At 46.9% G+C, this 16,326-nt stretch overlaps 1 protein-coding gene across 1 annotated transcript in view; it reads right to left on the bottom strand.

Annotated features, from left to right (window-relative positions):
* Positions 1-6,083: 6,083 nt before the first annotated feature.
* Positions 6,084-16,326, bottom strand: part of LOC135809871 (non-lysosomal glucosylceramidase-like) — a 34,911-nt gene continuing 24,668 nt past the window's right edge. The window contains exons 19-33 of the mRNA XM_065323312.1: positions 16,164-16,181; positions 15,523-15,577; positions 14,583-14,666; positions 14,236-14,359; positions 13,220-13,316; positions 12,875-12,965; positions 12,213-12,249; positions 11,377-11,506; positions 10,836-10,970; positions 10,209-10,315; positions 9,835-9,910; positions 9,210-9,334; positions 8,614-8,766; positions 7,325-7,447; positions 6,084-7,079 (exon numbers count right to left, since the gene is read on the bottom strand). Of these exons, the coding sequence (XP_065179384.1) occupies positions 6,984-7,079; positions 7,325-7,447; positions 8,614-8,766; positions 9,210-9,334; positions 9,835-9,910; positions 10,209-10,315; positions 10,836-10,970; positions 11,377-11,506; positions 12,213-12,249; positions 12,875-12,965; positions 13,220-13,316; positions 14,236-14,359; positions 14,583-14,666; positions 15,523-15,577; positions 16,164-16,181 (1,451 nt within the window). The 3' untranslated portion in view covers positions 6,084-6,983. The remainder of the gene's footprint in view (positions 7,080-7,324; positions 7,448-8,613; positions 8,767-9,209; positions 9,335-9,834; positions 9,911-10,208; positions 10,316-10,835; positions 10,971-11,376; positions 11,507-12,212; positions 12,250-12,874; positions 12,966-13,219; positions 13,317-14,235; positions 14,360-14,582; positions 14,667-15,522; positions 15,578-16,163; positions 16,182-16,326) is intronic.

Raw genomic sequence — 16,326 nt, 5'->3', positions numbered from 1 at the left:
CTGGAAGCAGTGTTCCAAAGACTACTGGAGGCTGGTCTTCGGTTGAAACCCTCGAAATGTCATCTGTTGAGGACAGAAGTCAATTTCTTGGGTCATGTTGTCACGAAGGATGGTGTGCGCACCGATCCGGACAAGATTGAGACCGTGTCAGAGTGGCGGTGCCCAAAGAACGTAGCAGAGGTGCGTTCTTTTATGGGTTTCTGTGGCTACTATCGACGGTTTGTGAAGGATTTTGCATCCATTTCTCGGCCGCTGGTGAAGCTGACGAGGCAAAACCAGAGGTTTTCATGGGATAGCGAGTGTGAGATCGCATTCCAATTGCTGAAACAGAAGATGTCTTCAGCACCCACGTTGGCGTATCCGAGGTTTGAGACCGATGCGCCCCCATTTGTAGTCGATGTGGACGCAAGTGGTCATGGTTTGGGAGCTGTGTTGTCCCAGACCGACGCAGATGGTCGGGAGCGACCTATTGCGTATGCAAGCAGAGGGTTGAACTCTGCAGAGAGGAATTATGGCTCGACGAAGAGTGAACTCCTCGGACTAGTGTGGGCATTTAGGCATTTCAGATGCTATTTGCTGGGTCGAAGGTTTGTCGTGCGCACAGACCATCAGGCACTAAAATACCTGAACCGTTTCAAAGAACCAAGTGCGATCGTGGCGCGGTGGCTTGAGTTTTTGAGTGATTTCGATTACGAGGTGCGTTATCGGAAAGGTAAAGTCCATGCCAATGCTGATGGCTTGTCTCGACAAGTGCAGGATCAGAGGTGTGGCACCACAGTCCCTGATGAGGTAATTGCTGTGGTATCAGACGAAAGGAGCTCAGTGGCGAATGCTGAGTCGGTCCAGAGTGACCTTCCTACGCCCTTTGTGCGGCGACGAAACTGGACATCAGCTGATTGGGCTGATGCTCAGCAACGTGATCATGAATTGACACGGCTGAGTGAGTGGCTCAGCTCCGGGTCATCTTCGCCTGACTTGACTGGTGTGAGTCCGGCTCTGAGGCATTATTTCCGAGGACGAAAATGTCTTGTGGTGCGAGAGGACGTGATATGTCGCGTTTTGCACAGTGAGAACGCAGGAGAGGGCACAAAGTTTCAAATTTTGGTGCCAGTTGCGTTGCGCGGTCAGGTGCTGAGTGAGTACCATGATCATCTAGGTCACTTAGGCGTGACTAGAACGTATCACCAGATTCGTTGTGAATGAGGTGAAGGAACCTGAAGATGCTGAGTCTGTCGAAACGCCCCCGGCTGATGTGTATGTGCCGGACCCTACAGACTTGTTGTATTGGGATTCTGATGAGGATGCCCAGCATGAGACGTATGGCGGCGTGGACGGTGTTGGCGGCCAACCAGTTGTGCAGATGCCGCTACCAGTCAACCAGCCACCGCCACAACCAGCCCAGATTGCGGTTCAGACTCGAGCTGGGAGGACCGTCCGGCCACCGCAGTATTTTGGAATGCAAACCCAGTTGAGAAGACGACGGTAAGCCGAATGTTGTCGCCACGAGGACGTGGCAGTCTTTTCGAAGGCGCGGGGAGATGTCATAGCCCGAGAGTGAGGGCTTGTAACTTTTAACTTACTGCTGATAGCTACTGTGCGTAGAACGTGGACACACTGTGTCTTCCGGACCGTAGTTGGAACAGTTATTCTACAATATAATATACGGTGTGTGCCGGCGAGGTCACCTACCCAGTGAGACTGTAAAATGATAGGTTTGGCTGCTGTCAATAGATGAAGCGCACGACTGTGCATTTGCAGTAGAAAGTGCAATACCTGTAGTTATGAATTCGCTTTATAGTAGTAGTACGCTAGGTGTGGATGTGCGTGATTGCACCTGCTTGACCATTGACTGGCTATGCTTTTAATCAAGTACATGTTGCGGTCCAGACACCGGGTCTAGGCTTGCCCCGTTCTAATACCCTTTCACACTTTGCGTATCTTATGATGACAGCCGCTTCTAGATCACGCAGACCTGTGCATGTATGTGTGTGCGTGTGCGTGTGCGTGTCCGATCGCCGTCCGTGCAGCGGACATAGTAGCAGTTTAGCTGCATGTTTAGCAAGTACTATCGCTACTGCCGCTGCTTGCTGTTTTCTACAATGTGTTATATCATAGCATGCTGTTGCTTTTAGCGAGAGATTCTTTCGGTGCTCTTCTCCCAAACAGTGAACATATTCTCTGCTCTGACGAGATCAGTTGGTTATGTGTGTGTGGGGTTAGGACTGGGTGAAGTTGCGTTATGCCAGCCGTGACTATACTTGTCACAAAACGTTCCAAGGGTTAGAGACGACACAGCCATGGGCGAGACTAACCGGAACGCTGTCCGAGCGAGTTATCACACATGTGTGGCGTCATGTGTAGCGTCATGTGTAGCGTCTAAAGTACATGTATCTCTCTTTCACGCCAGTTTCAGTCTTGTCTTTCTGTCAAGTCACACTCGACCAGCCTGACAATCAGGCAACACATGATGTGTCCTCCTGTGGAGCCGGAGGGCATACATGTACGAGTGTACCCGCCATACATGTATCATCCACAAAGTATGAACTTCGGAAGCGGGCCATGATACAACCAGACCAAAACACTGCTTCCCGGCGGTCCTGAGGCGCAGAGCTCTGCTCTGCACTATACTTCTTTATCCCTCTCTTTGCTCAGCTATTGCTCATCACTTTATATCCGGCCTTGGTGTCATGGAAACCCCTGCGGGGAGTCGTATAGAACTTACTAGTATTAGAAGTCAAAACGACGTGTTATGGCACCATGTTACGGTGAACTGATAGCCATAGTTCGCTGCATACAGACTCAGTACTTCAAAGTACATAGCACCATTTTCTCCCCACTTACCGGAAAGTAGGGACGTGTTCTTCTTGTGACCATACAGACGACTCGGACCAGACTACACGGTGCTTGCAGACATTACTAGCACCAACAGTTCACCAGTTCATGTCCACGACAGGACAGCAAGTCACAGTCACTGAGTTACTCCTGGAAAATCAGGCTTGAATTTTAGCATGATGGGAACTACCGTGCTGAATCATGAAGGGGCTGAACTATACGATTACCGAATAGGAAACTGGTGCCCATGTCCGAAGTCGCTACCACTATCTCTGAACGAAACAATGCTTTTTTATATCAGAAGATATTTGTGTGCAAGGTATGCAACTCACACTTGTGACAAAGGTCAGAATAGAGGTGTCACAGTGTGAACTGGCCTATCAGTTACACTAGTCTTACAGCCGCGAAAGGAAGTGCTAAGTCAATCACAAGTAGGCGTATGCGGATAATGCCGGCAGAAAAATTGGCAGAATTCGGTACTTTTCTGGTAAGTTTCATGCGTGTTTGGTATGTGGATAAAGAAATGGAGCAGAGCGAGGAATTGCCCGCCATAAGGTTGTATGGTTCTGCCAATTTCACTGCTTTTCGAGCAGAATCTGCCACTATCCGCCAATGCCTAATCACAGGGAGAAAGAGATTAGAGAGGCACAAACGCTATAACCGTCACCATGGTCAGGTCACAGAGAATACTGCCGGCATGCCGGCAGTGGTGACAAGGTGGTAAGGGTGCAAGCAAGAGTTCATGAACAAGCGTTGATGAACTCTTGGTGCAAGGTTGAAGACAAGTGACACTGACAGCCACCAAAGCAACATTCGACGTCTAACCGTAACGTCATACCTGAAATCAAAAAATAATGATGCTACAATGTACCTGCACAATGTCATGCAGGACAAAATACTTCACAAACTCAGAAAGTCAGCCGACCGTAGATACAAAAGGAAGGCTGGTGATGTGTGCGACAGAATGGGGGGCTGTGAGCTACTATAGCGACGTGTCCATCCTAATCTTTAAAGGGGAAGTTAAAGGGGAAGTTAAGGCAAAAATTAAAATTTCACAAGTTGTAGTCTTCGGGGTGCTGAGTCGAATGGTCTTGGTCCGAGAAAGCTGAGACGCTCCCTTCCTACTTGAATCCCAATCGAACTCGCGCACTTCCACCGAAACTGGGTGACTGCGCCCTACGAGATGGGGATTTGTATGCAAAATGTCATTAAAAGCGCCATTTCGTTCTTATAAAAGCACGGATGACCGCGATTGGCCCATATGTTGTAGTCTTTTGGACGCTGAGTCGACTGGTTTTGGTCCGAAAAGGCTGCGATGCAGCGTTCCTCCTTTATTCCCAATCGAACATGGTTGAACAAGCGGTCACGTGCTCCTGGGTGCCAAAATCACCTGGTCACCACGCCAGCAGGCGACAACTTTCACACCAAGGTTCAACTCGAGTGACAGGACTGCACCCAAAAAAGGTCAAAACAGGCTGTAAGTTGTACCCTGCAGGCACGGTGACCAGGTGACTGGTGTACGCAGGAGCACGTGACCGCTTGTTCAACCATGTTCGATTGGGAATTAGGGGCGAACGCTGCATCGCAGCCTTTTCGGACCAAAACCAGTCGACTCAGCGTCCAAAAGACTACAACATATGGGCCAATCGCGGTCATCCGTGCTTTTATATGAACGAAATGGCGCTTTTAGTGACATTTTGCATACAATTCCCCATCTCGTAGGGCGCAGTCACCCAGTTTCGGTGGAAGTGCGCGAGTTCGATTGGGATTCAAGTAGGAAGGGAGCGTCTCAGCTTTCTCGGACCAAGACCATTCGACTCAGCACCCCGAAGACTACAACTGGTGAAATTTTAATTTTTGCCTTAACTTCCCCTTTAAGGCAAAAATTAAAATTTCACCAGTTGTAGTCTTCGGGGTGCTGAGTCGAATGGTCGTGGTCCGAGGAAGCTGAGACGCTCCCTTCCTACTTGAATCCCAATCGAACTCGCGCACTTCCACCGAAACTGGGTGACTGCGCCCTACGAGATGGGGATTTGTATGCAAAATGTCACTAAAAGCGCCATTTCGTTCTTATAAAAGCACGGATGACCGCGATTGACCCATATGTTGTAGTCTTTTGGACGCTGAGTCGACTGGTTTTGGTCCGAAAAGGCTGCGATGTAGCGTTCCGCCTTTATTCCCAATCGAACATGGTTGAACAAGCGGTCACGTGCTCCTGCGTACGCCAGTCACCTGGTCACCGTGCCTGCAGGGTACAACTTACTAGCCTGTTTGACCTTTTTTGGGTGCAGTCCTGTCACTCGAGTTGAACTCGAGTTGACCCTTGGTGTGAAAGTTGTCACCTGCTGGCGTGGTGACCAGGTGATTTGGGCACCCAGGAGCACGTGACCACTTGTTCAACCATGTTCGATTGGGAATAAAGGAGGAACGCTGCATCGCAGCCTTTTCGGACCAAAACCAGTCGACTCAGCGTCCAAAAGACTACAACATATGGGCCAATCGCGGTCATCCGTGCTTTTATAAGAACGAAATGGCGCTTTTAGTGACATTTTGCATACAAATCCCCATCTAGTAGGGCGCAGTCACCCAGTTTCGGTGGAAGTGCGCGAGTTCGATTGGGATTCAAGTAGGAGGGGAGCGTCTCAGCTTCCTCGGACCACGACCATTCAACTCAGCACCCCGAAGACTACAACTGGTGAAATTTTAATTTTTGCCTTAACTTCCCCTTTAACTGCAGGGTCACCGGGGGCGTCTCACACTACTGTATACTATGACATATGAAGCAGGTCATAATATTATCACTCCTCTCCTCAATGGCAGACTTCCTGGTCCGGGAGAAGTCATAATTTTGTCGATGCTTTCCTCAGTTCGTCCGTCCATTCTGAAAGTTTAGACGCCATCTTTAGCTCCTGCCGTTAGTGAATATGATTTTCTTGCCGGCTGTCATTTAGCTCAGGCTACTTTGCCACCTATCTTAGGCTGGTGTCTGAATGCGTCACTGTGTTTTTTATTTTTTTTACAAAGACCACTTAAATGCCAAACATAGTAGTAGTAGTAGTAGAATTTATTATTTTGATAGGGAAGGCCCTACAGACGTTGCCGTCTTGTTACAGGGAACCCTAAGTGCTCTTTACAGAGCGAAACAAAAACATGAGATGCAGCTAGGGGAAGCACGCGCAACCTGAATCGTGGCAGTGGTGGTGAGGTGAGTGGTGGTCTCGTCTGGTCAAAAGAAGAACCGATCATGACTATCAAGAGTAAATAAGCTCCCTTTCTTACTTGTTATAGTGAATGGACGGATCAAATGAAGATCCCATCAACAATTTTTACCGGAAAGCTCATTAATCTTGAGAGCAAATTAAACCAATAAAATATAGACGTACCGGTACATGTGGATAAACATTTCAGCAAGCTACTCGAACCTAAGAAATGTAAACTCACTCTAAATTAAACTCTAACTCTACAGTGAATATAGAAGATTACGGTGATGCAGAAAGGAAAAGAAACGAAAAGAGGTGGCGGGCATGAAGTGCTAAAAGTTTGCTTTATCAGTCAAAAAGCTCATAAATACCAATGTGCTCGAGTAAAATATCAACATAATGGCGAGGAGCCAGGTTGGTTTAGGCTAGGGGTAGGGGGCATGAGGAGAGATACCTATCATATCTTTAAATCGAGTATAGAACTTCATGATACACGGGTATACCATTTGTTTGAAATATATTAGTGAGGCCCGGCGAAATGGAATTTTTACGGGTGGCAGGGAGAGTCATTGGGACTTAGCAATTTGAATAACAGCATAGTCAGTGCACATTCAATAAACGTGGCAGTTTGGTGACTTGAGTAGTATTCCGAGAGGGGAGTGACAGTTGAAGAAGAGAATAGATACCCAAAAATAAAAACCTAGTGCTAGCATGCGCGTCTGCTTTCTAACCAAGCTTACACAACTAATGAGCTACTGATCTACATTGCCATCATTACTGGGAACGATGCAGAGGCGATTTGCCTAAACTTAAAACCACACTAGCTGGTGCATGAAGAAGACACATTTGAAGAGTGGAAGGATGAATGTCCTAAAATGGAGCAACAATACAAAATTAATGATATCATAACTGACTGCTACATTCCCTATCACTCGCCTCAGTACCATTCGCTCACTCTGAGGTTGCCACGGTAACCTTCAACGGTGAATTGGTTTGGTTCATGGCCACCAGACTAGTGAAGATCAGCTGCACATAGCCTTCCTTGTTCTGGATAGCAGCAGAAATAGCATACACATACCATATTATTACGTGTGTGTGCGTGGGTGCCGGGGTGTGCGCGTGCGTGTGAGTGAGTATGTGTGTACGCCTACTGACCTACAATGTAGGGTGCTTTTGGTTGCAATGGTATGATCTAGCACAGGATCAAATAACTGGTGCTCTTTGATCCTCTTTAATTGAAGTGTCGGTCAGACATGGTTGCATTTGAGAAAACGCTTCCAATAAAACCTTACCAACACAGCGCTCTTCACAGGTACGTTGGCTGAGCCAAGTGATACACTGATCTTCTCCATGTCAGCGTTCTGGAAGGGTAGCCATAGCTCGACAATGCCTAGTGTTCCATAGGCAATAGTGATCTGTAAACATCATGAAGAGCATCAACAGAAAAATAGGAATCTCGTCAATGGCCGGGCCAAAATTCCCAACAGGAACAGCCTTTTCAGGCACCACCATACCAGATTCACTGCGTCAGGCAATCCAAGCCTCTCCGGTTGATGTACGGCCAAGCTCGGTCAGTGCAGGTGCACCTGAATTTAGCCTATCAGGCTCCGCATGAATCACGAGCTTGTCAGACATTTAAAAACAAATATACTATGTGCACATCCCTACAAAGTAATAGGGGTAATAAAAGAGACAAAGACAACAAAGGAGTAGTAGGTGCTACAAGAGCTGTGCTGGTCAGGCGCAGTGCTCTCCTCCGACCATTTCGGTCTCGGAATCGACATGGACTGTGCGGGCCAAGGGGGCATACTATGAATGATAGACTTATGGGAGCATCTGAGAATGCAACAGAAATGAGAAAGACAAGATCAGAAAAAAACACAAATGCAAATGATATAGGTTGATCATGCTTCAGCTTACGTAGGTCCCTGACAGAGAGAGAGAGAGAGCGAGCGAGCGAGCGAGAGAGAGAGAGAGAGAGAGAGAGAGAGAGAGAGAGAGAGAGAGAGAGAGAGAGAGAGAGAGAGAGAGAGAGAGAGAGAGAGAGAGAGAGAGAGAGAGAGAGAGAGAGAGAGAGAGAGAGAGAGAGAGAGAGAGAGAGAGAGAGAGAGAGAGAGAGAGAGAGAGAGAGAGAGAGAGAGAGAGAGAGAGAGAGAGAGAGAGAGAGAGAGAGAGAGAGAGAGAGAGAGAGAGAAATAGAGAGAGAGAGAGAGAGAGAGAGAGAAAAGAGAGAAAGAGAGAGAGAGAGAGAGAGAGAGAGAGAGAGAGAGAGAGAGAGAGAGAGAGAGAGAGAGAAAGAGAGAGAGAGAATTATCGGTGGCGCTAGTTGTTGCACATGAAAATCAACACGAACCCCTTTCTTATACGGTCATCGTGTCACCAAAGGCTGGCCATACCTCAGAAATATGCATAACTCAGATTTGGTAGCGCACGTTGAAGGTTGCTGCACGATGATTCAGAGTGGCCATGCACTGTGTAGTAAAAATAGCACTGGAAGGGTACTGAGATGAGCGATGTCTCAGGATACCAGTTGTCTTATTAAGAGAAGGCGTTCAGGCAAATATGCTGAAGTGCATCATACCTGGGCAGTTCCGCTCGTAAAGTCGTCAGCGGCAGTTTGAGAGTACTGTCCCCAAGCATTGGGCAGGCTGTAGAAACCGCGGTAAGTATTGGGCCCAATGAGCGGTTTGAATCCTACCCGCAGATGGCCCATGTCTGGCTGGGGCTGCCAGGTCTGGACAAGGACACGGCACAAGAGAAATGGCACAACGATAGACGATTTTAAAAGATCTCTGGAGGTCATGAGAATGTCAGTGAGTCAGGGCATGGCTTACTGGACATACAACAGACAAAAAAACACAACTCCGGTTGCTTTCTCTATCATAAGAAAAGCTACACAAAGAGCAGTGCAATTTGACGTGTGGCTGTTGGCCCATAACATTTTGGCAACAAAAGCTGAATATGTTTCGCTGCATGTTGGAGGTGAAATTTGAAAACACGAGAAGCAAAAAACTGACAGACACCGCCCCGCCCGGAACCGCACCAGAGACCTCAAATAACCTGCTATACTGAGCAATTTAAAAGGCTAAATTCAGTTTGGATAGAACTTTTACATGTACATGATTTTAGTCTGAGCCTTCAGTCCAAGCTAGAACATTATGATGTGGTAAGACTTACAATGCCCGACGCCGTAGCAAAGAGCTGGAAACCGCACATTGGCCGTGAGTAGTGGTCACCACACTCGATCTCATTCCACGGACTACGGCGGGTACCATCGTAGCAGTAACGAGCATCCTTTAAGACTGTACAGTACAAACCGCACAGCACATGCGTACAATTCTGGGGAAAGGGGATTCCGCGGGGTGGGGAGTCTTCTGCACGAGGTATTCTATAGATACATACACTTCAGATCAAATCCGTTGATCCCCGAGCTGCAGAGAGTGCTCAATGTCAGAGACAGAGCTTAGTACATAGCAGACTCAGCGGAGGACGTTCAGGTTGGTTGTAACTCTGAGTTTCATGCCATTAGGCAATCAGTTGTCTGATGATTGCCTAACGGCATGAAACTCAGAGTTACAGCAAACCTTAACGTCCTCCGCTGAGTCTGCTATGTACTCAATTAGATCCATGTAAATACAAGTACCAGTATAATCTTTTCCTATCCCACTAGATGATCTGGCTTCTCAAACCCAGCTTTTTCCAAAATGTCTTCACAGGTTAAAAAGAGCGCGGAGCTGCTACTTAACCATGATACAATGCATACTGGGAAACTTACATGATGTGGCCAGAATAGTGAACTCACCTTGCATGGCAATGTCATTCTGACCCAGGTATATGCACAGACCAGCAAAGTAGTGCGATAGCCCAGTCCACGCAACCTGAAACAAGAGACGGTTAAGTAACACCGGCAGTCAGTTGAAGTGAAAGACAAGCACCAGGTCATTCATCAACATCACACATGGGTTCTCGGCAATCAACACACCTCAAAGGCTGGCTAGGAAAAGTACGCAAAATGGCGTGTGGATAATGAAGGGCGTATTAAAGGTAGTGAGATCTCACATAGCGCGGGTCAGAGAGCAACAATCAACAACTGCAGAAAGAAATGGAAATGCCAAAATGTAGATGTTGAAGACATGGCAATACATTATAATTATTGCCCAGCCACTGCCGGGTTACCTCTCTCAGGTATCTCAGGCTGTTCTTAGGCACTTTGCCGTCAGGCCAGCAACCAATGTACATGCCAGCGTCTCGCTGGTCCATGAACGGGCGCGGTGACTGTTCCTCTACAGTTTCACAAGCAGAAATTACGGGAGATGCTTTCAGGAAAGCGAACTTATAGAGAAGTTGACCAGCTTGTCATGTGCTGCTGGATTGAGCTAGCCAGCCACAACAGAAGCAGCGGATGAAACACATGCGGTTGTGTTTGATGAAATCCGGCTCGTCGAACCAGTGAGAGCCTTGCTCCATGCACTGAAACATCAGGTACATTGTAGATGATACATTGTGCATGAGGTTGGCGGTCATGGATCATGCCAGCACATAGAAGTGGTCACAATAAATGCATCAAACGCACTCATACAGTATCTTTAGGCATCAATGTGCATAAACTTCGAATGAAAGCAATCCACAGCAGGTGGAAAGGAAGGACAATGTAAAGGACCTGGTTCAAGTGATTTTTTTAAGCCAGTAACGATAAAGTAGGTGCCAGGATGTGTGTATGGAGAAGGCTACATACTCAAGTCAAAGAGTCCAGCATTCTTCCTGCCCCCCCCCCCCCCCACCCCCGGGTTTGGAATAACTTACTAGGAATGAACGAATCCTGGTGGTTGTGTGCAAAGATGTTAGTGACAGTGCTCTTGCAGTGATCCAAAGGAAGAATGTCACCAAGCTCAAGGATGTAGCCCCACCATTGACCGAGGAGACAGTCCACAAAGGTGGCTACAAAAGGAACATACACACACACACATATACACACACACACGCACACACACACACACATACACATGTACACACACACACACACACACACACACACACACACACACGCACACACACTTCACTTTCCTGATAATTGCTACAGAAGAATGAAACTGAGTTCCAACGAGATAACAACGATGAACCCTACCAAGAATTGTAACATGGAAAAATGTGGGCACAAGGTATGAAATCGAGTCCACCAACCAAACCAGATTTTGAACAGTCAGACGTGCACAATCTAGCACAAAACTGTCGAGGAGCGTGACACGCAATGTACATTTGTAAACTCAATTTCACTTTGAAAGTCCAAAGCAAAGTGACTGCATACTGAATCAAGACATTTGAATAATGCTAAGTTCTAACTCACCATCTCCGAGTATTTCAAGCGGCTTTCTATGATCCACTTGTTGCGTGTACCACTGTTTGTTCACAAAGCACTTCTTGTCAAGAGACTGTCGCCCAAGTGCATAGCGGTCAGCAAACGTCTTAGCCAACTCCTACCATGTGAGAGGGCAGCAGTCAAAATGCACAGAACTATTATTATTGTTTTAATAGCAAGCGATAACATGTGCTGTAAAACTGAAAATGCTCAATGTATTTGATTGAAACCCCCATTATAAGTAGTGTAGGTAGGTCGAAAAATCAAAACAGCAACCAATCAGCAGGGTCTGCAAGTGAAGACGTCTCCTATGGTTCGGCCATGTTGTTTGGGAAGGTCCGGGCACGGCTTCCTATGGCGCGCTAACCATGGCCATCGACACGTCAAAGATGAAGCGTCCACGAGGACGACTGCGGCTTCGGTGGATTGATGTGGGGAAATCCGACATCTCCCCTCTCGGACACACGCTCGAGGATTGCCTCAACACTGCACGGGACAAAAAGCTATGGCTGGACTTCATTGACAAATGTACATCGGTGTAAAAAAATGGCATGTATTTGCCATGTGCTAGAACCTGTTTATGGTTTTTTTCGTATGCTTTCCTTCCTGCTGCAATCTATATCATGATGAAACAGTTGACAGATGCGTGGAACCCATTATTTGGGAGACATGCGACCTGTATTATTATTATTAACTTCTTAAATCAGGGGCTTCTGCAAGTGTCCGTGTTGTGAAATAATTTGCGAAGGGTTAAAAAAAGGATATCCAAAGCCCTTTGCAACAAGCAAAGGCTTCTAGTGACATATTTTCACTTTTCAACTTACCGCATCATCATCCAGCAGTGCCATTTGCTCAGATGCCCTGGAATAATCATCACAGATAGATGTCACAGACATAGTTCGGACTTCTCGCTCTGGAGAAACTCCTTTCTTCCTATTGAAGTACATGTATTTGAATTCTCACAGGCAGTAGAAAGGAAAGAAGAAGCTAACGTTATGTTGCAACTCGGAATTTCACGTTATTCACGATTATCAGTCAACTATCTCTCCCTATTGCGTGGACAGCTCTGCTGTATACGGGCATGGAGCAATCTTCGGTCAGTAGAGAACTCTTCGAGATTATGTATATCTGTGTTCGTCAGACGAATACAGATACACGGAGACGGCGTGTTTGGGCGTAGATGTACTGGTGTGCTGTGGTGACAAGGTTTGTGGTGAATATACACAATGAATCCTATGTACTGTTCCGCTAATACCACTAGGATCTGGTGAGTAAGTTCATTCGTGAGACGGATACACATACACAGAGACGGTGTGCATGAGCATAGATGTGCTGGTGTGCTGTGGTGACAAGGTTCGAGGTGAGCATACACAATGAATCCTATGTACTGTTCCACCAATACCATTAGGATCTGCGGGTCAGTTCAATGATGGAGCCTACCAGTAACCATCCAAGAAGCATACCTATCGCCGAGATATAAACTCACTTTAGTGCGCACAAGTACATAGAACCGATGAAGGTGTTGACACCGTACAAGGCTCGGTCGTACGTGCTCGGCTGGGCAGCACTCATTGTACCTTGAAATGGACACAATGCATTGGTGCAAACACAACACAATGGTGGCAAAGATCTCAAATATAGCAGGATACATGCAGACCGTTGCCATCAAGGCCTCCCTTGGGGGAAAAAACAAAAGTACCGTGGGGACTGACTGATAGTCCATTCCGAAATCCTAGAAGTGACACCCCGCCATGCAAGCTAGTGGCAGAGTAACTTGTTGCCCGCATTGTTTCAAACCGCCACGCACGACGGCTTCACGACTCAAACTCACCATCGCCCAGATCGTTTATGGTCAACCATCTGTTCATGATCAGCTTTGCTTTGGGCCACATCTTCTTGAAGAAGGTGAGACCCGCTCCCATGCGATACTGAATAAGTGCACAAACATAGCAGGCAATGCAGGAGCAACATCTGATATACATGTATGGGCGCGTACATGAATCGACCTTGCCCCTAGGGCAACTGACACAGGCAGCCCGGGAGCAAAATCCACATTGTTAAGCGCTACCGTGAGTCGCCCACACTGTCCTCATGTTGCCAACAAGCTATTGCTATACACTAACTCCCGTCAGGTTGTTAATTCTCAGTATCTGTGCCTCAAATTAGCCTACAGTACTGTCAGTTGTCGAAGAACTGAAGGAGGCGGGGGGAGGAGGGGGGCTAGCCTTCTAGCCCATAGGCTACACTGTTATTATTTTCATGTATTTCAGTCTATGTGCAGTTGAGTCACCGTTAATACATTGGTATGCAGGGTTCTAGCCAGGTCAAAATAGTAGGGGGGGGGGGGGGGCGAGGAGGCATGGGAAGCAGTTACCCCGTATCCCATTTTCCACTTTCCAATATTGTCTTGCCACGCTAAATGCAACGTATAGGGCGAATTCCCGACTTCACCCTTGACAAATGTGCCTTATCAACCATCTAATAGTGACTCTAATAGTGACTTTCGACTGCATTTTCGTTGAAAACATGAAAATAGGAAAATGAGCATGGGGGTGCAGTTTTCACAGGGGGTGCGCAAAAATGTACTTCGAAGTAGGGGGAGGCGGGGGGCGGGGGCTGAGCCCCTTCCCCCTTTGGCTAGAACCCTGGTATGCTGTGCTTGATGCAATTCTAGCCTTTTTGTTCTTCGGTGCTCCGTTCTTTGGCGCCCGATAGTACTGTAATAGTACCTTGGTTAACTACTTTTTATTTATTCAAAAAGATCATGATCTCCAATCAAGGCCTATTAATAAATTAGCCATCACAAAACGATAGGCAATTGTGTACACACGCGTATGTTTGATTTACCTCGCGGTACAACTTGAGTACACCGCCTAGCTCGCCATCAACGCATACCGTCTGACTGGATTTGGTCTGGTAGTTCTTAAAAGACATCCACGTGGGCCGGAACATCAGCGGGACAACGATTCTCCTGAAACATTACAGGTACAAAGACGCAATTTTAGGCAATAGAACAGCAAAAACACAAAACAGGAACATGCCAACAGGTTTAGACTGTCCACAGCCTCCTCATTGCATTCACTGGTGAAACTGCATTCACTGGTAAAACTGCATCCATCGTACCTATTAAATTTCAACTTGCACCGCAGACTAACCATTTATCACCCGTTTAGTATTATTTTTGAAACGCTTACGTCACTAGACGTCCCTCCGGTGTAACTTGTTGACCTTCGCCGAGGTCGACATCCCTCATGGTCTGCTCCAAACTTGGCCAAAGACTGGTCGGCGCATATGATTTAGGAGAAAGACACAAGAAGTATGAACACAGGAATGGCCAAGCAGTTGAAAGATTATACTAAAATCTATATCACGTAGACATTCATTCATGGCCTAATGATTCCAGTAAGTGTCGATGTAGAAATAATCCAAGATTATGTCGATGGGCAATTAGTATGCCAGAAATACACTCCTTATGGTACATCCTGCCAATGCCTCTTGCAGTTGATAGCCCGATCACTAGTGCCCAGTCAGGGACGTCAGTTTAACATTGGTGCGGCCAAAGTGTGAGAGGGGGTGCGGGGTCGTCCCCCGGGAAATGTTTTTGAAAATTGGGCCTAAAAGGTCATATTTTAACGCTACAGAATAATATGAGAAAAATAGAATATGCATGCTGATGATACACAAAGCATTGTCGATGCAAAAATGTACATGTAATGGTACCTGTACAAGAGTTGACAAGCCACTAACAAGGTTGAAATGTTACAAAAAATCGAAAATTATTGGTGCGGCTTTGGCCGCACCTGCCGCACCAATTCCGACGCCCCTGCCAGTCCAGCCACCCCCAGGGAAATGTGTCAACCTGCTGTGAAAACCACCCAAGCATGCTGGATCCATACAAAAACTGAATCTACTGAGTGGATCCGAAAGTCACAGTCAGCATTGTCAAGACTCGGGGCTGGCTGTGACGTAGCACTTTCAAGCCATATACTATATTGAACAACTACCAGCCAATCACATGACATGATCATCACATGACAGGTTCACCACTTTGCAGGCTTATTACACAACATGTATCACATGTCATGCATTACATTACATGCACATCACATGCACATTACATGATGAGGTTCATACCTGGCCAGCGACTGCTCATAGTTCCACACATGTGTGCAGTTCATAGGACAGCAACCTGATATTACGACAAACATGAAGAAATCTAACCGTCATCGTATAGTGTAAAACCAACTCTGGCGAAGCCGCGGTGAGCATGGGAATGGTGATGCAAGAGCTTTTCTTTCAAAACATTGTGCTAGAAATTGAACTTAGTGGAGTTCAGTCACATCATGATGCAGACTACGTCAGACCCGTTCATCTAAGTATTGTTGTGCAGGTACACATATTGATATTGCCTTGGCAGGCCTATACACCATACTGTGGAAGCTTGAAAACAATACCACCACAACCAGTGGCTGGCGGAATTGTTCCAGTTGGTCAGGCCATGGCCGGACAAACCTACTGGCCAACAACGCAGGTCTACTGCTGAGATGGTCATGTGCACACGGTATATTTGTTCTGTGTTACCGGCTATGGTATGACCGGATCAAGCAAGCAATGCACACGGTATATTCGTTCAATGTGAACGGCTATGTCGGGTATGGTCGGATCAAGCAATCAATGTGTCCGCAGGTCCTGCTACACAAAACTGGGGTCTATAGAATACTAATGAATAGTATACTGAATATCCATGCAAGCACCACCCTTAAAAAAAACATTACCGCTGGTTTCCCTGCATCCTGGGTGAGCACACGATGATGACAGCATCGTGGTCGAGTGCCAGTAGGTGAAGGATACAAATCACACGATGTAGAGAAACAGCAAACACATCATCACATGAACATAGTCAGCCATCATAGACATCAACAACCATCATAATACTGT

This window comes from Sycon ciliatum, chromosome 2, assembly GCF_964019385.1.
Source record: "Sycon ciliatum chromosome 2, ocSycCili1.1, whole genome shotgun sequence".
Lineage (NCBI taxonomy): Eukaryota > Metazoa > Porifera > Calcarea > Leucosolenida > Sycettidae > Sycon > Sycon ciliatum.
The sequence above is the reverse complement of the archived record's forward strand: the minus strand, read 5'-3'. Positions and strand labels throughout refer to the sequence as shown.